This window comes from Podarcis gaigeae, assembly GCF_964106915.1.
Source record: "Podarcis gaigeae genome assembly, chromosome: 12".
In the NCBI taxonomy this organism is placed as follows: Eukaryota; Metazoa; Chordata; class Lepidosauria; order Squamata; family Lacertidae; genus Podarcis; species Podarcis gaigeae.
This window is the reverse complement of record NC_139688.1, coordinates 1867781-1891298: the sequence shown is the minus strand read 5'-3', so window position 1 is coordinate 1891298 and position 23518 is coordinate 1867781. Positions and strand designations below refer to the sequence as shown.

The 23518-nt window shown below is 51.1% G+C and overlaps 4 protein-coding genes across 4 annotated transcripts in view; 2 read left to right on the top strand and 2 right to left on the bottom strand.

The window, feature by feature from the left end:
* The window catches only part of LOC310827680 (uncharacterized protein), a 919426-nt gene that overhangs the window by 698193 nt on the left and 197715 nt on the right, over positions 1–23518 (top strand). The window lies entirely within an intron of this gene.
* The window catches only part of GIMAP8 (GTPase, IMAP family member 8), a 212140-nt gene that overhangs the window by 146032 nt on the left and 42590 nt on the right, over positions 1–23518 (bottom strand). The window lies entirely within an intron of this gene.
* Positions 1–23518, top strand: part of LOC310827821 (erythroblast NAD(P)(+)--arginine ADP-ribosyltransferase-like) — an 840324-nt gene that overhangs the window by 780353 nt on the left and 36453 nt on the right. The gene's annotated exons all lie outside the window — the stretch shown is intronic.
* LOC310827795 (glycine receptor subunit alpha-4) lies at positions 1395–22745 on the bottom strand. Its single transcript, XM_083704247.1, has 9 exons — positions 22656–22745; positions 16051–16184; positions 14709–14776; positions 13528–13751; positions 13329–13411; positions 10570–10710; positions 8245–8459; positions 6755–6904; positions 1395–2445 (listed from the first exon to the last, which is right to left on the bottom strand). Exons 1-9 carry the CDS (start codon positions 22700–22702, stop codon positions 2149–2151), a joined length of 1359 nt encoding a protein of 452 aa, XP_083560373.1. The 5' UTR covers positions 22703–22745; the 3' UTR covers positions 1395–2148.

The following is a 23518-nucleotide window of genomic DNA, read 5'->3' as shown; positions in this document are numbered from 1 at the left end:
TTACATTGCCCTTAGGGTGACTTCCACCTCTACAATTCTAGGTACAGTGGTACCTTGGGTTAAGAACTTAATTCGTTCCGGAGGTCTGTACTTAACCTGAAACTGTTCTTAACCTGAAGCACCACTTTAACTAATGGGGCCTCCTGCTCCCGCCGCACCGCCGGAGCACGATTTCTGTTCTCATCATGAAGCAAAGCTCTTAACCTGAAGCACCATTTCTGGGTTAGCGGAGTCTGTAATCTGAAGCGTATGTAACCTGAAGCGTATGTAACCCAAGGTACCACTGTACCGAGCTCTCAAGAAGATTGTCCTGCATTGAGGCAAACTTCCCTCCATGGTCCCTAGATGTCAGTATAGGCCTAGGAACGTTCCATTTCTTCGCTTTCCCTTATTCTGTTAAGGAGAACTCTCCTCTGGAAAACTCATCGCATGCCAACACTGTCCCTGTTTAGGTGCCAAGGGAGTGGGATTCTGAATTCCTGTGCTTTTGTGTTCTACTTCAAGATGGTCTCATTCTAGCCCTGATTTGGGGAGAGCTGAAGCCTTCAGGAAACACACCCTGAGGCAACGCCCTCCCTTGCCCTGTGTCTCCAGCACATCTTTGATTACAAGGCAGACAGACCCCAGGACTGGCTCCACTTGTAAGTCACGATATGTTGCAAGTTAGAAACACATAACTCATAACACATCCATTAACTGCTGCAAGAACCACCACGGCCAAGGCATGGAAATAATTACAAATAATGGTTGACTGTGGACCAATAGTCGAATGCAATCTGGCAAACAACAGGATTGGAAAAACTGCCACAAAAATTAAAAATAGCAAGAGGACAAAAGAATCATGTTGGTTTTTATGCAATCTGATGTGACTTTATTGATTACACTAATAAAGAGGCATATGGAAGAACCGTACCCAAAGCTTACAGCACAGTCTAGCGTGCATGAAGGACATATTTTAACTTTCCCGCTACCCCTTTCCTATAAATTCCTATAGATTCTAATTGTTATTGATACAAAATTCCTCTTACCTATTGTCACTGTTACTTTGCACCATTTCATATCTGTAGTAATTGTCATATTTTTGCTATATACACTTTGACACAACTTTGTCAGAAACATTTGTCTGTGTGTTTATTGTTGTTTTAATTTTATGTAATTGTTGCATGTCATATGCTCTAATGTAAACAAAGATATATCTCAATGCAACCATGATAAACAGCTTAAAGATGAAAAGGAATAAGAACTATGTTACCCACCCCCCAAAAAAGAACTGAACTGCGTTGAATGAGGACACCCAAACATTTCTCCCATAGTCCATCCAAGCAGCAGTTAAACATTTCTAAAAAGTATAAACACACACGCAGCGAGATAGAGTTGCATTACTTGGGCCTTCCTTTTGTCTCCATCTCTGGGCAGGTTCTGGACCATCAAGGACTGACCACACCTGCCTTGTCCTTAAGGACCTTCATCTCTGCACCATGTCCCAGTCCCCCCACCCCCACCCCCTGCACCACTGCTGGTTTGGTTGGTCTTCCAGATCTATGGGTGGTGTTGGTGCTGGGGAGATGGCAGGAAGTGACGTTGCTTGCAAGACATATCCATGCTACTAAGGCAGGGCAGGAGCCCAGCTGATGTAAGGACCATGCTGTGTGACTGGGAAATGCCCTGCTCAAGGATCCTCTGTTGGACCATGCTGGCTACGTATTGGTGGGATTGTGGGTTAGATGGCAAGGACGGCGGTGGCAGCACACTGTGCTACAGAGCTGGGAAACTGTGTCCCACTGACTCTCCCACCTCCTTGCTGGGGCGAAGGAACAGCAACACAGGTCCCGGGTAGAAACTCTGGTGCCTCCAGCAGGGTGGGGGCACCTTAAAATCCCTGGGGCACTTTGAGAAACACGCCCCACCCTTAAACGCCATGCTCCAGTGGTACTGGAGGAAGAAGTGGGAGCAAGCTTTGCTTTGGGCCTTCTCATGCCATGCACAGCTCGACAACTTTCTTGGCCATCACTGGGAAACTTGTGTCCAGGAAACACGAAGGGTGTGGGGGAGAGAGAGGTCAACATCCCAATGCTTTGCAAGGTGAACGCCAGACAGAATGCAGCTCCCAAGGTCCTTGTGGCTTGGCTTCCGAGTCCTGGTAAGAGCTCAGGGCGTGGCTTGGTGGACCTCCTCTGAGCGAAGCACTTTGTAGACCACCCAGTAGAAGATGTTGAAGACCAGGAAGGTGAAGGGGAAGACCGCCCGAGAGATGGTGTCGATGCGCTTGGCCCTGTCCAGGTAGCGCCTCCGGAGCATCTCGTCCTCCCTCAGGAGCGAGGTGGGAGGGGGTGGCCTGTAGAGGTCAAGACTTTCCATTGCCCCACCGTCCTTCATGTGCTGCAGGCAGTGGCCCAGGCCGTAGCCCCGGAAGTAGAAGCGGCTCTCGCGGACAACCTCCTCCTCCTGGGGAAAGAGAAAGGGAGGGAGCAGCCCGGGGAGCTGGGGTCATTGCTTTGGAGGGGTAGTCACGGCTTAAAGGTTCTCCGTCTTGTCTACAGGACAGGGGGGGGCCCTCGATGCTGCTGCATCATGGCTCAAGCCCAAAATCCTTCCTCCAAGGATGGTGGCTTGAACCAGGGCGCTGAAACTAATGGGACCCAATTGCTTTCGAGGTAACACCAGAGACATGCCACAGCAGAGCAGGTGGGATGTCTACAAGGCAGTCAAACCAACAAGGTGTGTTTGCTAGAAAGGCAAACACGGGGGAAGTTGGATCTCTACAGGAAATCCTCCCTGGGAGAGCCACTCCCACTGTCTCTAGCCAGGTAAAGGTGAGCAGCCTATATAAGCCGGTCACGTCCCCGGCCTGCTCGCTCTCTTGATTCCTGATCTCCAATCTCTCTCATCTCTTCTCTTCAATGACTAGGGATGTAGGACATGCGCTGAGTATGAGAAACAGCTCAAACTCCACTTTAATCTAAACAACCATATATGTCTGTAACTACCTTTTAAGCCTGGTGCAGGACTGCTGCTGTGAAACCGGGTGAGTACCTAAATCTATCTTTACTCATAAGAATACTGTGTGTTTATTTTTTAAGGGGGGGAGAAAGGGGAACACCAGGAAATCCAATCTGTGATAAACCATCCTGGATTGCTTAAATTAAAGGGCTAACACTAGTTTATCAACAGCTTTCTTCTTATTATTATTATTTTCAGCAAAGGGGATGTACTCTGCTGAACTCACAAATGTGAGTAAGGAAGGATAATATCTAACAAATATATTATCTCTTTATTTCTATACGCATCCCATGAGAGCATGTGAAGAGGGGCTGCAGCCTTCTCTATTTCCAGCTTCTATAATGTGTGTCTGTCGAAGAGCTCTGTGCCACTTAGAACGCATGCATGCCCTGATAACAGCTGTCCTTCGGTCCTCCTAAGCTCACTTCCAGCACATCCAGCCCTCTCTCCCTCTGGGCTCCTTTGGCTTCCAAGGGCTGTGTGCTGACCCCACTGCCAGCAAAAACCCTTTGCTCCCACACATACAGGGGGTGCTGTGCATTTGTGGGCAACACTGCAGGGTGGGTTTCTCACAGGCAAGGGGGAAGGCGGTGCAAGGGAGGGAGGGGAAAAACACGAGGGTTGGCGTGGAGAAGGGTGTCAGGCGGAGAGCAGGAGACTTGCGGGGTGGGGTCAGGGGGTGGGGAAGGGGTGTGTGCTTGCTTTTTACCCTGGAGTCGGTGCTGCCGAATTGAGAGAGGGTCTCGCAGGTGGACTCGCTGCTGGGCGTGACCTCCAGCTGCCGTAGGGACTCCAAGCTGGGCGTCTGGCTGTTCAGACCCTTTTACAATCCAGCAGGGAGTGCAGATCAAACAGAAACAGGAGAGTGGATGACCGAGGGTTCGGCTGGCGCACAACGACTCTGGGCTGGAGCCCGTGCAATGGGTCTGTCCATTGATGCCCATAGGCGTGGCTCGCTCTGGCTCAACAGGTCTCCTCTTAGAGAGCTTGGTTGACTACAGTCCTCTGGGTGGACTCACACATGCACAGAACAGAGAGGGGAGACCCACCAGGTGCCTGGCAGGCCTGCCCTCTCCTCTTTGGAGGATGGCAGCAAAAAGGCAGTGGGCCAGTGGGGCTTAGAGGCCCTGGTGGGTGGCCTGGAATCACAGAACCGTAGTGTTGTGGAGTTGGAAGGGACCTGCCCAACCTTCTGCAATGCAGGAATCTCAACTCAAGCAGATGGCCATCCAAGCTCTGCTTCAAAACCTCCGACGAGAGAGAGAGTTCACCACTTTCCAAGGGAGTCCATTCCACCCAAAGACAACCCTCATTCCCACAAACAGACACACACACACACACACACACACACACTGCCTCCAACAAAGGGCTCAAAATGGCGTGTGGGCACATTCACACAAGCCAGCCATTCAGGAGCTCCCAGCTTAGGCAAGGAGGAGGAGGGGAATGGAGGAGGATGAAAGGCAAGGTTTTGTGGGAGCTTGTGGGATGGCAGCATCATTACAGACACACACACACACACACACACACACACACACACAAACCCCTTGATAGGACCTGAACCAATGGATTCAAATGACCAGGAAGGAGATTCCATCTCAACATCAGAAGAGCCATTGAACCATGGAATGGACTCCCTTGGGAGGTGGTGGACTCTGCTTCCTGGGAGGTTTTGAAGCAGAGGTTGGATGGCCATCTGTCAGGGATGCTTGAGCTGAGATTCCTGCATCCCTGGGGGTCTCTTCCAACTCTACAATTCTATGATTCCGTCTCGGCTTGCCAAGTGGCCAGCCTTTAAGGCTGCAGATATAGAACTGGGAGGGTTTAGTCAAGGCTTGCTGACGTCTCAAAAGAAGGCCATGGGATAAGGAGGGTGAGGAGAAAGGGGCTGAGCAGGATTGCCCAGGGTCCTTCAGCATTCCTGGCCCTTCCTTGCAACTCCCAGAAATGGATGGATGCCAAATAAGCCAAGCTATGCAAATGTACTTTCAAAAATGTGCTTTCAACATTTGTTTTTCCTGATGATTTCATTTATTAAAGTGTGGGCCTCTACAAATGAGATGGTTGCAGTGGGGGTGGGCACTGGGGCGCATGACTCAGGAAAAGGGGGGTGAGGAGAAGGGGAGAGGGGTGGAAGGAGGAAGCAACAGCAGCAACACGGTCTCATCGACACCCTCAAAGACCAGTAGCTTTATCTCTGGGGATACAAACGCAGCTGGGAACCCTGCCGTCATGCCCAGGAAGGTGCTTCCTCTGAATTCTAGGTCTGTGCCTGGCTTTGCTGCAGCTAGAGAAGGCAATTTGCACTCTGCACCTGCTCAGAGAGGCTCCCTCCAGCTGGGCAACATCTCATCCTGCTCACAGAATCATAGAATCGTCGAATCACAGAGTTAGAAGGGACCCTGAGGGTCAGCTGGTCCAACCCCATTCAAGGCAGGAATCTCAACTAAAGCATCCATAACCGATGGCCACCCAACCTCTTTTTGCTGCTGCATCTCACTATTGAGTCGCATTAAGCTTGGAGTCCACCAAAAACCCCTAGATTCTTCTCACATGTACTACTGGCAAGCCAGGTTGTCCCCCATCCTTATTTTCTTACAGCTCCATCCATTGAATGGCAGCAGCTCTCAGATCAAGCATCTTCTTCCTGTTAGTGTAGTCTAAAAACAGGCTTGAAACGATCCTTGCATAGTTTTGCCCCTAGCAACAAGTTTTATCCCAGCAACAGGTCTTCCCCAGCAACAGGGTTTCCTTAGCAACAGACTTCTCTATTAGACAGGCTCTGAATGAGAGACTTTTGGCTGTTACTCTGGCCAGACAGCTAAAGAGCAGAGAGGAGGAAGGATTCTCTGTGCATAGTTTTACTTTATTTTCCTCAGACCAGTGGCTGTAATGTTAATTTTTCAAAAAATACTTTAAGCAGGACTAGAATGGGTGAGGTGTTTGTTCCCACATGGGAATTCACCAACAGATGAAGTGGACTGAGAAAGAAGGTTCTGGAGGATTTTCTGGGTGATTCAGCTGACTGAAAAGGAACCCGCAGAAGGAACAAATTGCATTGATACTCCTGGCCCTCCCTGGAGAAGCCACTGGGAGTCGTACCTGTGGCCTTCTGCAGGCACTGAGCTACAGCCCTTCCCCTCAAAATAAAGATTTGTCCTCATGGTTCAGAATGAAAAACTCCAACTAGACCTTGAGAGCTCTTGGGAGTTGGTGGCAGCGGCCAATGATAATGTTGTCAAATCAGATTCAAAACCTGTTTTGTTTTTCTTTTGCTACAGAGACTCGGGGCAGATTTGGTGAACCTGATGAAAGAAAAACACCTGCAAAACAAGTGGGGGGCCTTGAAATATCTTCTGGGTGCCATCTGTTTCTCAACATGCTAGTTTGAGCTGCAGCCCCCTCCAAGGCCCCTGCCTCCCCACCACAACCTGGGTGACTTTCAACAAAAATTCAGGGTCAGCTGGGCCAGGAATCTGGGAGGGAGGGCAGGTGGGGGCAATCCTGCTCCATTAGGAAGGGGTTGAGCAACCCAGCAGACAGGGATCGCTCAGCTATTGCCGCTTGAGAAGGGAGGCCCTGATCCTGCCCACCCCTCCCTTTCCCCAACCCAGGATCATGGCCATTGTGTCTGGGCTGAGAAGAGCAGCTGGGAATACAGCCAGCGAATCGCCCCCTTCCATCAAGAAGACAGCCAAGGTGGGGGGCGGGGCAGGTGGGGGTGGGGGTGGGGGGTGTCAATCCGCCTACTCACCATCTGCTGCCGCCGCTGCCTTCGGCGCAGGCGCATGAACTCCTTGTGCTGGCGGGAGACGAAGTTGACGGCGGCATACTCCAGCAAGGCGGCGAAGACGAAGAGGAGGCAGACAGCCATCCAGATGTCAATGGCTTTGACGTAGGAGACCTGCAAAGGAGGAAGGGAGAAGGGGGTGGCCCCTCAGAAGTGGGTTGCTAGGCAGGGCCTGACTTGAAAGACTCCATCTCCCTTGGGGATCTGGTCCCCTACTCAGCAGGAGCACCCTAATGTCTCACAGTGTCTTAGAATAAAATTATCCTAGAATTGGAAGGGATCCCATGGGGCAATCTAGTCCAACCCCCTGCAATGCAGGAATCTCAGTTCAAGCATCCATGATAGATGGCCCTCCAACCTCTGCTTAGAAACCTCCAGGGAAGGAGAGCCCACCACCTTCCGAGGGAGACCTTTCCCCTGTTGAACTGCTCTTACTGCTAGAAAGTTCTTCCTGAGGTTTAGTCAGTACCTCCTTTCTCATAACTTGAAGCCATGGGTTCGAGTCCCACCCTCCAGAGGAGGAGGAAACAAGCTTGTTCCCTTTCCCGTGGGACAGCCCTTGAGATATTTGAAGACAGCTATCCAATCTCTTCTCACTCTCCTCTTTTCCAGGCAAAACATACTCAGCTCCTTCAACCGTTCCTCATATGGCTTGGTTTCCAGACCCTTGATCATCTTGGTTGCCCTCCTCTGCACACCTTCCATCATCCTTCTTAAATTGCAAGGGGTTAGACTAGATTGGGTCTCTTCGAACTCTACATTTTTATGGTTCTATGATGAATTCTATACTGATGCATTGGAAGACTAAAGATCTGATCCTCTTCAGTCAATGGACTGACAGCATGACAACACTCTCAACATATGAACAGATTGCTGGTAGACATAGACTTTGAGTTTATACAGAATATAGTAGGTTTTTAATAAGCATATACGTATTAGGATAATGATACCACTTATATCTATATAATAATGTATGGAAATGTAACTGGTAATAATAATGGTATTGTCTTTTCTGCAAAAATAAAAAATTCTATGATTCTAGGAACTATGTACACTACCTTGAGAAAAGGTGGGGGGTGGATATGATGAATAAATAATAAACCTCTCCTTTTTTCTGTCCCTGACAAAGTGTCTTTGGTTATGCAATCTTGTCTTAATAGCTTCCAGAGATAAGCTGCACAGGGTGGTGATTTTAACTCTGCTGAAATAGAGATTTGCATTCTCAGAGAAGTGAGAAAGAGGAAGGAGCGTGGCTAAATAGAACATCCTCTCCTACTCCTCAAAATCCACCTATGATGCTTTGAGCTCCTTGGAGGGAAAGGTGCGGTGGGAATGCAATAATGAAACAAATATTTGCAAGACGCCATCTTGGGGACTGGAGAGGCTCACTTGCCTCCCTATTTGGGAGAGCGCTGTTTCTCCCCTTCCCCCTCAAGCCACCTGGCAGCACCAACCTTTGGCAGAGACGCCCGGGAGCCCGCGCTCTGCGTGGTCATGGTTAGCACCGTGGTGATGCCAAGGCCCACCCGGGCAGGGGCAGCATCCATGTTGATCCAAAAGGAGACCCAGGAAAGGATGACGATGAGCAGGCTGGGGATGTACATCTGGATCAGGTAGTAGCCCATCTGCCTCTCCAGGTGGAACTTCACCTCGATGCAGGTGAACTTCCCTGCAAGGGAAAAGGCAGAGCAGGCCCAGGGCCGGGTTGACGTACAGTGGTGCCTCGCAAGACCAATGCCTCGCAAGACGAAAAACGCGCAAGACGAAAGAGTTTTCCGTTTTTTGAGTCGTTCCGCAAGACAAATTTCCCTATGGGCTTGCTTCGCAAAACGAAACATCTTGCGAGTTCTTGTGAGTTTGTTTCCTTTTTCTTAAAGCTGCTAAGCCGTTAATAGCCGCTAAGAGCCGCTAAGAGCCGCTACGAGCCGTGCTTCGCAAGACAAAGAAACCGCAAGACGAAGAGACTCGCAGGAACGGATTAATTTCATCTTGCGAGGCACCACTGTATAAGCTAAACAAGCTACAGCTTAGGGCCCCACTCTCTTGGGGGCCCCCAAAAAAATTAAAGGGGGAAAAACTGGATGTACATTTCCAAAATATAAGATAAAAAACATAAAATAAAACCTACAATTATTATTTCATGTTATAGCAAGTTTCTAGAGACTAGATTATGAGTCTTTGTACATTGTGTTTCTAAAGGAACTTTTGTTATTGCCAAATGCCAATGTGTTTGCATTATTAAGTTTGTTATGAATAAAAAATCACTTTAATTTAGAGATTAATAATTATTTCGCTATTAATATACTATTCACTATTTCACTGTTAATATACTTCTTCTTAATTGCATTTCAGTTCAATGACTTTGATAAAATACATATTTTGTTATGTGCAAATGGCCTGAGATGCCTATGAGGTCCTTAAATGACCATATAGCATACATTCAACACAAAAAACAGCAACAATTTGTTGTTGACAAAGGACAGCTGGACATTGAAAGGGCCCCATTACCTTCTGGAGCACCTTAGGGCCTCATCAAACCTCAATCCGGTCCTGAGCGTGCCCATGAGACACTGCTGATTGGGAAAGATTACAGAAGGAGTATTTGAAATTTACAGCATGCTGTACATTGAAAGAAAACTATGTGAAAATGATGTGCTGATGGTATTTGACTCCCACTAGATTAGCAAAAATGTAGAAAAATACTACCAACCTATGTTGGAAGAGTAAAGAGAATGAAGGGCACGTTCTAACACATGTAGTTGACGTGCAAAAAGGCTAGAGCATTCTGGGAAATGATATATAATGAATTGAAAATAATGTTTAAGATAACTTTTGTTAATAAAAAAAGGAAGCTTTTTTAAATCGGCATCACAGGAGAAGAAATACCAAAGGACTTAAAAGGACTGTTTATGTATGCAAAGACAGCTGCAAGAATGCTTTTTGCCCAAAGATGGAAGTAAGAGGAAACGCCAACCAAGAAAGAGTAGATAGAGAAAATGATGGACTACGCAGAAATGGGAAGATCAGGCACCAAGATGACAGTAAATTTAAAAATGAATGGCATAAATTTATAGAGTATATTAAGGAACCATGTAAAAATTTAAAGACATTAGCAAGATTGATGTAGCACTTGTAATTTTTAACTGGTAAGGGATTTAATTAATTAAATTTAATTAAAGTTGGATATATGTAATAAGATGCAGTCAAAATTTTAAAAAATATATTTGAGGAAAACCAGAAGGGGGAGGAGGGAGGTCCAGGGGTTAGAGAATCCCACAAAGGTATAAATATTGCTGAATTTAAGTTTGAATGATGTTAATGATGAAAAACTGAATATATATATATATATATATATATAGAGAGAGAGAGAGAGAGAGAGGGCCAATGAGACAACGCTGAGGTTACAAAGGTTGTTTGGGGGGCCCCTCTATGTGTCCTCCTCATAAAGAGGCTGTTCCCCTATTTATTTCATTTATTTGTGCCATTCCTAGAATGCCCATGGACCACGTTCCCCTGGATGGTTTGCAAAAACCAGTCAAATATGCAGATGTGATACCATCAGTTAAAAAGACTCTGTACAAGATTGGGATCCTTAAAATTAAAAGAAGGGGGGGAAGCAGAGTCAGGAAATCAAGAAGAAAGAGGAGGAAACATCTGGGAGGTGAGATGCCCACCATTGGCACAAGCCCCGTGGCAAAGGAGTGGGCAGCGTTGCGGGTAGGAAGGTGCTCATGCTGTGCTGGGACGATGGAAGCATCTGAGGGAGGGAGGCTGGTTACCTGTGTTGTAAGACTTTGTGCAATAGCCCAGGTCCTTCTCATCCCGCAGAATGAACTGAGGGAGCGTCAAGCCTTCGGCCACCTGCACAGCTTCCTGCTCCTTCACCCACTCAAAGATCAGGTCGTTCATGGTGTAGCCAACTAGAAGGCAAAGGCAGCGGGTGAGGAAGGAAGGGTGAGAGGGTGGAGCATCCCAGAGTCTTCCAGCCATCTGCACAAAGCCACAAGTGCTGTCGGGCATCCTCCCCCCTCCCCCAAACCACAAGGCCTTCATAGAATCATAGAATGGTAGAGTTGGAAGGGACCCCTGCCTTCCTGGGTGCAATGTGTGTAACGGTAAAGGGGTAAAGGGATCCCTGACCATTAGGTCCAGTTGTGGACGACTCTGGGGTTGCAGCGCTCATCTCGCTCTACTGGCCGAGGGAGCCGGTGTACAGCTTCCGGGTCATGTGGCCAGCATGACTAAGCCGCTTCTGGCAAACCAGAGCAGCACGCGGAAACACCGTTTACCTTCCCGCCGGAGAGGTACCTATTTATCTACTTGCACTTTGACATGCTTTCAAACTGCTAGGTTGGCAGGAGCAGGGACCAAGCAACGGGAGCTCACCCCGTCGCGGGGATTCGAACCGCCAACCTTCTGATCGGCAAGCCCAAGAGGCTCGGTAGTTTAACCCACAGCGCCACCCGCGTCCCTTGTCATCTAGCTTAGTGTTTCCCAAAGTGGGTGATACCGCCCCCTGGGAGGCGCTGGAACAATCCAGGGAGCGGATGGTAGCCTCGGGTGCAAGGGGGTGGGTGTTGAATAAAGCATGAAGAAAGACGAGAAGAGAATAAAATTTTGAAAAACCATTTGTACATGTTTCATTTGTTTTATAATGATGCTTATCAATGTAAAGTAGAGTTAAAGTCAGAGTGATTATCTGCTTAGGACGTAGCTAGAAATATAGATACATAAAAAGAATGCAAATTTGTCATGGCATCTTTCTGTTTGTGCACTTCACAAAGGTAGATTTCCAGGGGGCAACTGAGTATTTTTTTTCTGAAAAGGGGGCACTAGGCCAAATAAGCTTGGGAACCTCTGATCTAGTCCAACCCCCTGCTATGCAGGAATCTCATCTAAAGCTTCCATGACAGGTGGCTACCTAACCAGTGTTCAAAACTCCCGTTCTAGGAGCATTTTGAGCCATGGAATTTCATTGGTGCCAGCAGTTTCTGAGCTCTGGGTGCAGCAAGTCCTGATTTCAGATTAAAACTGCAGAGCGGAAGGAAAGGAGGACCTTTTTCTGCCTCCCCACTTCCAGCTACTCTCTGAAGAAGAGACCCTCTTAAGAATATTAGGGGGGTGGGCAGGGGAAGGACTAGACCATGTGAAAAATGAAGATATTTTAGTTGCAGTTCATCCGTTTTCAGCTTTGTATTCTTGTTATTAAAAAAGCGCACCTAGACATTCTGTTGTTGTTTCCACAACCTCGGTTGAAGGTGCCATTGAGCTCCTAGCTTCCATGTCTCCGTTTCTAACACTGTGCCCAACCTCTGCTTAGAAATCTCCAATGAACCAAAGTCCACCACCTTCTGGGAGAGTCCATTCCACTGTCAAACAACTCTCACTCTCAGAAAGCTCTTCCTGGTGTCTTTAGTTGGAGTCTCCTTTCTTGTAACTTGAAGGCACAGGTTCAAGTCCTACCTTCCAGAGCAGGAGGAAACAAGCTTGCTCCATCTTCCATGGGACAGCCCTTTGCTCACTGCCTCTTCCTCTGCTCATCACCAGTCACCTTCCCACCCCATAGCAAAGGGAACGCAGACCAGATCATGCTCAACTGCAAGTTCCACTTGTGGGATGTGAAACACAAGAGCAGTCAAGTACAACATTCCTAGAGTGAACATGTTTACACATGGGGAGGAATGTTTGCCCAGCCAACAGGTAAACTTCCTGTTTCCTTCTGGGTTGGGACAGACTGCCTCTGCATGTGACTAGAGGTGGGTGTGGCCTCACCTGTGCAGGTAACGACAAAAGCACAGGGCAGGGCAGACATCTCTCTCTTTTTGACTACATGCATCGAAGAAGCAACATCTGCTTAGCCAAAGATGCTCTCTGTCTCCTTATGAGATAGTTTCCAGGTGTATGTTACTTTTCTAAGCAAAGTCTGCCTTCTGGGAGCCTATTGTGAACAGAATGATGTGTGAGTAAAGCTTTTTTATACTTTTATAGAAGACTGTGACATGTCTTATCTTTTATGAGGGAATAAGGGGAAAATACCAGAACAGTTATTATAGAGGCTTTAGCAAGCCTGAGCAAACGCATCCGCTGCGAGTTTTAAAAAGGGGGAATGTTATTCTGCTAAATTGTGAACAGACAATATATCCTCTCCTGCATCCCTGAACATTCCCACACCACTGTCCTCCCTTGCTGGTTGGGAGACAAGTTCCCTGCCCCAGCGGCTATTGCCTTTCCCCTTGACCTGCTCCTCCAACTCCGCCACTCAAGGCATCATTGCTTTCTGAGAAGCACCAGAGCTGCTTTGAAATGGACTCTTCCACTGCCAGAGTCTGCTGGGCCTTCCAGAACCTCAACAATGACTTTGGGGAGCCACTCTGGACTCAGCTGGCAGTCCTTCCACTGCCCACCTGCTGGCCACTCCGTGCAGCTCACTGGCAACAATTTGGGGCAGCATCCTTCCTCCTTGCCTCCAAACATAGATTGCAGGTGCGGCGACTGTCCTGCACCTGGCACCGCAAAAAGGTTTTGCCCTGGTACTCACAACTCTCCAGTTGCATCGTACAGGTCTGGATATCCATCGGGAAGTTCTTGAGGTCCATAGGGCAGGACAGGATTAGTGTCAGCCTAGGAGGGAAGGGGAGAGAAAGGAGGGGGTCAGGGGGGAAAGGGGTCTGTGTCGGGCCCTGCCCTGCTTCTGAGTGGCAGCAGGGAGAGCCCATGCCAGGCGCTGCTGGGCCCACCTGATGCTGTAGAGCACGTTGCCATTCTTGAAGATGCGCAGGAGCTTGTTGTCAGTGGTGACCTCGTGGAAGTTGGCGCCCTTCTCATTGGCAAAGAACAAATCCGGCTTCCAGATGGAGTCCAGCATGGATGGGTCAAGGTCCAGGGAGTCGTCGGGGTATTCCCGGTAAGCCAAACGGGGGTCGTTCCACTGCTGCCTCAGGAAGACGTTGACACGGTAGTCCTTGAGAGCAGAGAGGAGCCGTCACATGCGGGGGCAAGCCACATGACACAGGCATGCACCTGCACCTGTACACACACACATGCATCCATGTGCAGTGTTGGTTCAGGGCCTCTGGTATCCTGGCCCGGGAGTGAGCAAGGCAGGTGGGAGGTGGGAATAAGGAAGCAAGCGAGCAGGCAAGCTGGGAAGAGATTTGGAGAAAGGCTCTGGAACTCCTGCACATCAATGGCTATTGATGTAGGCTACGCTCTCCCTGCAAAGTTGGGGGCAGGAATAATAATAATAATAATAATACCAAGTGAAACATCGCTTCCTTGTTCTCAGTGCTAACTGGACACAATCCTACTAATGACTTTGGATACCAGTTGCTGGAAACCACAGGAGGGGAGAATCAATGCTGTAGAGTTGGAAGGGACCTGGGGGTCATCCAGTCCACCCCCTGGGAGAGAGTTCTTATGATCGTAGTATCCTACTTGCAGGTTTCCCACAGGTTTCTTGTTAGCCACTGTGCCCATCGTAGCTCAGTTGGTAGGGCCTGAGACTCAGAATCTCAGGGTTGTGGGTTCAAGACCCGCACTGGGCAAAAGATTCATGCACTGCAGAGGGTTGGACTAGATGACCCTCGTGGTCCCTTCCAACTCTGTAATTCTATGATAGACTAAGACCCGTATAAATAAGGGTGCCGGACTAGGAGGGCCGTGGGCTTGATCCAGCTACAGGGTTATTTGTGTGTTCTTATGCAGAAGCCACGAGGCTCTTCTCTGCCTTCTTCCCAATTGTCCTCATCACCTGAACCTCCACCTTTCCCACCACTTTCCTCTCCCTGCCCCCCATCAACCTCCAAGGGAACAGTAGCCACTCAGAGGCAAGCACAACCCCCAGGGATCGCTGCCCAGCCAGCCCCAGGGCAGAGGAGGACCCTTGTGCTTGGGGCGAGGCAAGCAGTCAGAGTCTCACCATGGTTGTTTCGGTGACCGAACCAAAACTGTTGATGAAGATGTTGCATGTCACGTTGACGGGCGGGCCTGTAAGCCAATGGGAAAGCACAGGTGAGTTGACAAGTTTCCAGGGCGCAACTCAAAGCCACCTTCGACCAAGTCAAAGCATTGGTCCACCTGGAGGAGACACCAGCCTTATACAGGTCACTTGTTTTTCCAATGATCCCAGGACACGTGTGAGAGGATGTGCAGCCAAATCACAAATGCACGATTCCTAGATAGTCACAAACAGGGGACATGATGATGTCATAGCCTCTAAACTTTTGTGGCAAGAAGAACAATAGAAACTTAATATTTACTTCTTCCTGTCTCTGCACACTTTTCTTCTGCCTGCAATGGGGTAGGTTGTCTGTAAGCTCTCCTCCAGAAAGCACACTCCATTTTGAACTAGACTATGGGTGTTTGTAATATTTAAGGATTACTGCCTGTCTGATTTTCATCACCATACTTGTTGAATCCTGGCAAGACTTTTGATGTGAGTAAACCTTATATTTTCTTGTTTTACTAAATAGCCTAAGAGTGATTTCTTTGTTAAGAGGGAAATAGGAACAGGAGCAGATACGGTAATCCAAGTCTGCCTAGAGCATCCTTGGATATCATAATTGCTCTAGAAGGTCGTGCAACGTTATCCTAACAGCTTCTAGAGATAAGCTGTGCACAGATGGTGATTTTAACTCTGCTAAGTTAACTCTGCCAGTGTGGTGTAGTGGTTAAGAGCGGCAGTCACATAATCTGGGGAACCGGGTTCGTGTCTCCGCTCCTCCACATGCAGCTGCTGGGTGACCTTGGGCCAGTCACACTTCTCTGAAGTCTCTCAGCCCCACTCACCTCACAGAGTGTTTGTTGTGGGGGAGGAAGGGAAAGGAGGTTGTTAGCCGCTTTGAGACTCCTGAAGGGGAGTGAAAGGCGGGATATCAAATCCAAACTCTTCTTCTTCTTCTAAAAAAAAAGTATTTACATTCTCGCAGAAGTGAGAAAGAGAAAGGATAATGACTAAATAAAATATCCTCTCCTACTCATCTAAATCTATTCAACACCAGGAGTCTTGCAATATAATTCCCAGGGACGACACCCCCCCATTTCCACCCAGGAAAGGGCTCTCTTGTCTTCTAGTCTCTCTCTTTTTGTGTGGGGAGGGGCTTTGCATCCCTGGCTATCTTTCAAACTTCCAGCCTCCAATGTTCTTGCACACAGAGTGACCTTCAGCACTGGAGGGATGTGTAAGATGTCCTGGATTTGGCAGTCCTGGTGGTGAAACGTTGCAAAAGGGTGGGAAGCATGTGAGCAAAGTCCTCCTTTACCTTTGAAATTGGGTCTGATGCGGGCATCATACCCCGACGTCCGGCCCATGAGCTTGTCCAGGAAATCAGAGGGAGACATTGGTTGCGGGAGGCTCCGTGAGGGAGATTTTGCTTCTCCTTTCCCTGACACCAGCCTGGGAGGAAGAGAGGGGGATGTCAGTGTGGGAATGTTCTGGGGTACAGGAGAGGATATATTGTGAGATTATATCCTAATCCAACTTGTGCTAACAAGTTCCCAAAATATCAGCAGAGTTTATGACATTCTCCCTTAAGTTCGCAACGGTAACGTCTGCACAGGTTTGCTAGAACCTCTATAATAATTACTCTGGCAATTTCCCCTTTGTTCCCTCTTAAAATACAAGACACGACACAGTCTTCATAAAGGTATAAAAGAGTTTACTCATGTTCTGTATCACAATATGATCCCAGAAGGCAGACAGGCTTAAAAAGGTAAAATACATTTAGTATCTATCTTATAGAAAGATAGTCCTTTCCTCCTCTCTTGGCTGAGAGCCAAGAGGGCATTCTTAGATGTTGCTTCCTGAAGGAAGATGGCAGAGAGAGAGAGATGGCTGCCTGCCCTGTGCTTTTATCATTACCTGCACAGGTGAGGCCACACCCACCTCTGGTCACATGCGGAGGAAGTCTGTTCCAGGAAGTTTACCTGCTTGCTGGACAGACATCCCTCCCCATGTTCTAACATGTACATTCTAGGAATGTTGTCACTGACTGCTCCTGTGTTTACATCCCACAGTCAGCAGGCTGAACCCCACTTTTCTACACACACACACACACACACACACACACACACACACCCCACTGCTGGAAATAGGAGCTGGCGTCATCTGGGCTGCCTGTTGCCATTCAGCCCTGCTGGGTTTAGGTGCCTCAACACGCAGAGGTAGAAGGCAGCAGTGTGGTACAGTGGGTAGCGCATCAGACTAGGACCTGAGAGAGAGTTCGAATCCCCACTCAGCCATGAAGCTCACAAGGTATGGCCAGTCACTGCCTCTCATCCTACCTTGTAGGGTTGTTATGATGGCTCAATGAGGACAAAGAGAGCTTTGTACGCCACCTTCAGCTCCTTGAAAAGGTGGAACATGATTTTGATGCATAAAACAAATAGTCTAACCTCTTGGTGCCACTCAAGCTACCCCCCCTGCCCCCTCTGTGAGAGACCCCCACTGTGCCACGACAGAGGGATGGCAGAGCCATATATATTATCTTACCTCCCTGGGCAAATGTTCTCTTTTTCAGCACTTTCCCCCAAGCCAGAAATGTGAGAACATCTGCTAAATCTGAGCTCCAAACTCAGACTCCGTCTTAAGCTAGACTTAAGCATGTCTTGGTATCTGAATTACCATCTCAAGCCTGCCTGGACAAAGCTGCCGCATCGGTTACTCTTCAACAAGTATTCTGAGTGAGGAAATGTTACCCCCCCCCCCTTTTACAAGACTGTTTGTGTGATTGTTGTTTTAAGAGGGAGAAAAGGGGGAAATATACCGAGTCTGCCTTAAGCATCCTGGATTGCATAAACTAAAAGGCTAAAACTAACCTATCTAAGCTTCCCTTTTTAAGCTACAAAGGGATGGCACTGCTGAGCTCACAGATGTGAGGAAGGAAGGATAATGTCTAATACTTAGATCCTAGCATCTCTTCACATCCCAACAGCAGGGCAGAGAGAGTTATTCAGAGGGCCAAAGGTTTCCCCTTTGCTGCCAGTCTGGGCCCAGCTTGCATCTTGCCTGCAAGGCCTTGTGCTGGCTCTCCCCATGGAACAAGGGGTGTTTCTCCAGAGCTCTGCTCAGAATTACTGTAGGACGGTCATTAAGCAAATTAAGGAAACCAGCACTGCAAAAACTGGACATCAGCCTTGGCAGCCTTTACAGGGAGATGCCATCTTCCTCCTCCTCCAGTTCCTCAAGGTCTTTGTGCAGCTGCCAGGACAAGAGCAGACCTTTCCACCCCCCAAGGGAGTTTGCTGTCACTCCTGGGGGGGGTGCTGCTCTCTGCCCGCTCCCTGTCCCTCCCCAGGCAAGAGGGCACTGTGGGCACTGCAGTCTCTCTCTGTCACCCGCCCACCTTCCTCTGAGTGTGCCCAGCCTGCAGAGGCCTCTTCCCAGCTGTGCTTGAGAGGGGCAGGCAGGCACTGCCCCCCACATCCCACCTCCCCCCAGAAAAATAGGACGTTGATTAGTTTTTCAATGGACCTGTTTCAAAGATTTTGTAAATTGTTCTTCTGTTTTCATTACTGTGCTGGGCCCGGGGGTTAACCCGAGCAACGCGGTCCAGGTCCGGTCCCGAATCCAAGGATTCCACGAGGAGTCAGTCCAACAGGGCCAAGGCAGGAAACCAGGCGAGGTCAGGCACAGGGTAACAGGCAGGTTCCAGCAAACAGCAATGTTGCTCCTACAACCTGGGGCAGGGTCTGGCAGCTTTTTATCTCTGATGGGGTAATGGCAGGTCCTAATCCCCCGGCGACTCACCTCTCTGTCTTGCCCGAAGGCGAGCACTCCTCTTGCGAGTACTCAGGTCTCTCAGACCTCAGTCTCTGCAGCTCAGGAGACGTCGGTGGGTTACTAGACCCAGGGGCCGCCTCAACCTCCCCTGACCCAACTGGTAGTGGAGCAGCTGCACGAGATTGCCCAGCAGAGGGCAACAAGGTAATCCCCGCATCTGGAGCCAGAGCAGGCTCAGGCCCCTAACTTGGCCCAGCAAGTGTTTGCTGCAGGGGAACCTGCGCAGACTGGGGCTCTTCAGAATCAGGCCCCAGACTCAGTTCAGATGCCACCTGAGGCAGAGGATCCAGTGCGGACCAAGACTCCTCCAGTTCCGAATCCAAGCCCGAGTCCCAGGCCATCACAATTACTTTGCTCCCCACTCTTGGGAGTGGGGAGAATTCAGCTGTAGAGAGGGCTATAGATACTGTGAATAAGTCAATAATATTTCCCCTCTTTGGCCAGCTGCTGGTCCCTCCATGTGCACCCCTCCATTTATCAACTCCGAGGAGTCCAGGCTCCTCCTGTCCCTAAGCAGGGGCGGAGGAAGGGATCGGTGGGGGCGGTCCACCCCAGGTGTCATCACTGAGCGGGATGACATTCGGGCATCTCTCCCCCTGGGACACTCACCCCACCCCTATGGCATGTGCACCGCTCCGGGCGCTGGAGCAGCTAGCTCTGCCTCTGTCCCTAAGGCCAGCCTCTCAGTCCCCCCTGCCAATCATAGAGTTAGAAGGGACCCTGAGGATCATCGAGTCCAACCCCCTGCAATGCAGGAATAAATATGCAGCCGTCCCAAACGAGGATCAGAGACGCAACCTTGGCGTTATCATCGCCGCGCTCCAACCAACCGAGCCATCAACACTTCTCCCAAATGCCCCCTTCCCCCGAGAGGTGCCCGAGGATTTGCTGTCGATTCCCCGCGTGAAAATGCTCGTCCATTAAAAGGAAGGAAGCTCCCAGGAAAGGAGTCGCTGGCTAGACTGGAAAAGCACATTGCAAGACGCTACCTTGTTAAAAGACGCAAAAGAGGCTCCGCAGATCCTGGGAGGCCAAATGATTTTAACAAGCCCAACAGCTCCTCTGCAAGGTCAGCAAAGCAAACGCTGCGGGAGGTCAGCAGCGCTTGCATCCGACTCGTCATTCGCTGGCCAAGGCCCCTGCAGAATCTGGAGTGGAACAGGCCCCCTGGAGGTTTTGGTCTGTGGCAAGAACAGCTCCCTTCCCCTCCCTCTGGGGGGCTGAAAGATCTGGAGTAACTTACAAGCCAATTGAGGCTTCGGCAGCATGTAGAATATACATTCTCCTCTCTCTTTCTGCATCAAGAAATGACATCTAAATAAACGCAACAAGCAAAACTATCTGAGCTGGATGCGTCTCCAGTGACCCTGCTCCGTTACTGGGCCAGTGCTGCCTGGAAAGGCTGGTGGCCCCCCTGGCAGAAGTTAGGTGGGTGAGTCCTTGTAGGACAGGACCCCTGCATGCCTGGGTGGGGGAGAGCTGTACCATTCTCGACTGAGCTGGAAGGATCAGAAAACAGCGACAGGAAGTGCGGACCATTTGCTTCCTGGCTGCGCAATGCCTGGGGTCTCTCTCAAGCCCTCGAGGATCTCCAGAAGTGGGGGTCCCATTTCCGTCCAGGCCTTTCCCTTTTGACCCAGTCTGAGAACAGGAGCGTCTGTCGCCAGTCCAGTTGAGAAGCACGCAAGGGGCTAAGAGCTTCAGTTCTTGGCATCCGTGCATCTCCAGGGGTAAAGTCGAACTACTGTGTTAGCAGCACCGAAGGGACTTCCCCAGGACGCAAGCCTTGACCAGTGTTTGGAGGTCCTGGGCTGCCCCTGTAACAAGACCCCTCTCTGGGCCTCACTGATGGGGTCCAAAGGAGAGCACCAGCTGGGCTGCAGGAGGGACTGGAAGGAAGCGTACTAGGCACCACCCAACCGCCTTAGGGACTCCACTCTTGTTCTGTGTAGGGTTTACTCCTTAGCCTTTTCTTCTCCCAAAGATATCCCGCAAGGCAGCGGATGTTTATGATCAGAGTTTTCCTTCTCCCAGATAGGCTCCCTTTCCAGGTGGCCGAGCCCCGCCCCCACCTGCCCCTCATTTCCCCCTAGACCACCTGCAGAAACCGCCTTCTCGACCATTGGATCCACTCTTGGTCTCGTCCGCTCAATCGGCCGGAGTCTGTCTTTGCATGCAGGGGAAGTCCCTGACTCACTGAGGGATGGAGACCCATCAGCTACCTTCACCTGATTTAGCTTCAGTGCTTTCAAAAAAACCTGATATCACTCCCAGTGGACACAGCAGGCAGGAGATGCTGCGCGGCGGAGCCGGGGGGCAGAGGGAGTGAGAATTCCTGGAAGAGCTGAGAGAACTCTTGCTGCCTGTGCCCACCCAGATGGATGTACCTTTGTACAAACAAGATGTTCCCTTCCTTTCACTCCAAACCCACCTGGAAGAGGATCCCGAGGCAAGAGCCAAGCCCCATATCAGGCAGTCGTCCCACAGAGCCGGAAAATCTGGCTGGCTGTTCTCACCCCTGAAGTAGCCGCGGGGCCTTCCTGAGGGTAGCCCCACGCTCATTGGAATGCAAGAACTGCACCATAGCTTGGGAAAGATTTGGGTTATTTTCAGTGCACCCCTCCATGAAGGTGGTGGGGCGGCTTAGCTGGGTTCTCTCTGTGTGTTTCACTCTTGAGGTCTTAACCCCCAGATCTCAGTGTCGCTGGCAGGCCGGCCTCTCCCCCAAACCTCGAGACAACGGACAGAGGTTGCTCCCGATCAAAAATAACCTCCTTGGCTATTCCCACACTTCACAACTGCACTGTCCGTGTGCGTGTGTAGAAATGGTTGCTATGTTAGAGACAGCTGGCGAATTTGCAGAGCGGAACAAGCCCAGAGGGGGGGGGGGTGCGCCTGACCTCCCTGCAGGCTTTTAGGCTCAGCTTCCTAAGCGCTTACCTGGAAACCCGAGGGTGACATGAGGGAATCTGAAATATTCACGGGGTGCTGAAGTCCTGAAAACATCTACGAGGCTCTTACACTACAGAACACTTAAAGGAGTTTTTCCCCCAGCGCTGCTCTCCCCCAATTCGAATGCCTGTGGGGCGATGCTGGAACCTCCCAGCGCAAAATGGATGAGGAACATGGATCTTCTTGCAAGCCCCACATCCCACCCCAAGGACCTTGCTGCTGCTGCTGCTGCTGGCACCCCTGCGTTCCCCTAAACCCAAGAAGCCTGTCAGTTCCTCTTAGGAGTGCTCACCATGCCAGAACATATAGTACTCCTCCCCAATGCCCGTCCCACCCTGGGGCGCTTCGTTGATGGAGTGGCCTCTCTGGTCCCCCTCCTGCCCTGGGCCCGGAGAAGTGTTGCTTGCTCGGACCCTGGAGAGAACCAGGCCTAGTAGCTCAGGTGAAAGGACTTCCTTCTCCTTCAGACCCCTCCCCGAGCCTTGCCTGAGAGCTAAGCGCCCCTCCCCCCCCCCCCGCCGCATCTGCGCCCAGATTGCCAGCGCCAGTCTCTGAGGGGGATCCGGTCCCCAGAGCCTTCTTGCCCAGCAAAGGGCATTCTCCCCCTGGCAGGGAAAAGCGGCTGGTGCTAAAATTCTCCCCCGAGAAGGACCAAGAGGCCTCGCTGGGTCGGGATAGGACCAGCCTCGCTCGTTCCCTCCGTGCCGGGCTTCACAACCCGCCGCCCCCGCAGTCCGAGTGCAAGCAAGTAGCCCCCCCCCCCCCCCGACAAGATCCAAGCAGATCTGGAAGAGAGGTGGGGGCTGGGACTGTGGAGCTCTGCCGGCTAAGCTGGTGGTGAAGGAGAGGGAGAGAGACCCTCTCGTGATTTCTTTGCAGAGCTTAGGCAAAGAAGGGGAAGGAGCTGAGGGAGGCGGGTGGGAGGCAGCTGCGGGAACTAAGGCGAAGAGGGAAAGTGAGGCGGGGGGGCGGGGTTGCCTGGCACTTGATTTGAGCCCCCGAACCGGTTTCGAGCGCCGAGAACGCGCCGCCACCTGGAAAATACCAGCGCGCCTCTGAGCACGTGCAAAGTGCCCCTTCCCTGCAGCTGCGGCCCCGACCGGAGATGCTCCCTGCCCCCGCCCCCCGTCTCACCTGAGCAGCACGCCGAGCAGGAGGTGGGAGACGACGGGCCCTCGCATCCCTCGGCCGCGCGGCGTCCCCCGCCGGGGGCGGGGAAGGCGGGCGGGCGGCGAGGCTGGCGGTGGCGGCGGCGGCGCCCCAGCCCGAGGAGGCGCGCGCGCATATCCCGCCGCTGCTCCGCGGCTCCGTCCGGCAGCGGCAGTGGCAGCGGCGGCAGCAGCAGCGCCGCATGGAGGCGCCTCGACGGCCGAGCGACGGCCAGCGCCTCAGTCCTGCCCGCCGCTGGCTTCCTCCGCCCGTAGCCCCGAGCCTGGCAGAGACGCTCCCGCTCGCTTCGGCCCGCCCTCCAGCGGGGAGGGCGCTGCCCAACCCACGCAAGGACAGCCCCGACGGCGCGGCGCTCCGCTGCAGCTCCCCGAAACCAGATCCGCCGCCGCCGCCGCCTTTCTCTCTCCAAGCTTAACCTTCTCGGGCGCGCAAAAAAGGAGCCGCAGAGCTTGTGCAGAGGGCGCGCCGACGGAGAGAAAGGTCTGCGCCGTCGGAGCGCTTCTCCTGTCTGAAGGGTTACTCACTGCTCGCCAGAAACTGTGGTGTCAGCGCAGCGCGGCTGGTTCTGGATGCCCCAAATGCTCGCAGGGGAGATCAAAGGTGGGCTTCCCGACCCTTCCCCTGTCCGCGACGTCGGATTGCTTCTCTCCCTCGCCCCCAGTTCAGCTCTTCCCTTTCTGTTCTGTGAGGTTGCTGGCGCCGAAGGGCTTTGCTCACCGGACACTCGACACCCCCCCCCCCGCCTTCGCGAAGTTCTCCCCAGAAGTGAACCCCCATGGAGAGCCGGCTCCAGCCGGACTCCTGCGTCCCCAAGAGGCAGCTTAGTC

Excerpts from the sequence above, each read along its gene's own strand:
- LOC310827795 (XM_083704247.1), bottom strand. The coding sequence starts at position 22,702 with ATGCGAGGGCCCGTCGTCTCCCACCTCCTGCTCGGCGTGCTGCTCAG. Across the intron at positions 14,777-16,050 it reads CATCAGACCCAATTTCAAAG|GCCCGCCCGTCAACGTGACA; the intron begins GTAAAGGAGGAC and ends ATTGGCTTACAG. Across the intron at positions 13,412-13,527 it reads AACGTGCTCTACAGCATCAG|GCTGACACTAATCCTGTCCT; the intron begins GTGGGCCCAGCA and ends CTTCCCTCCTAG.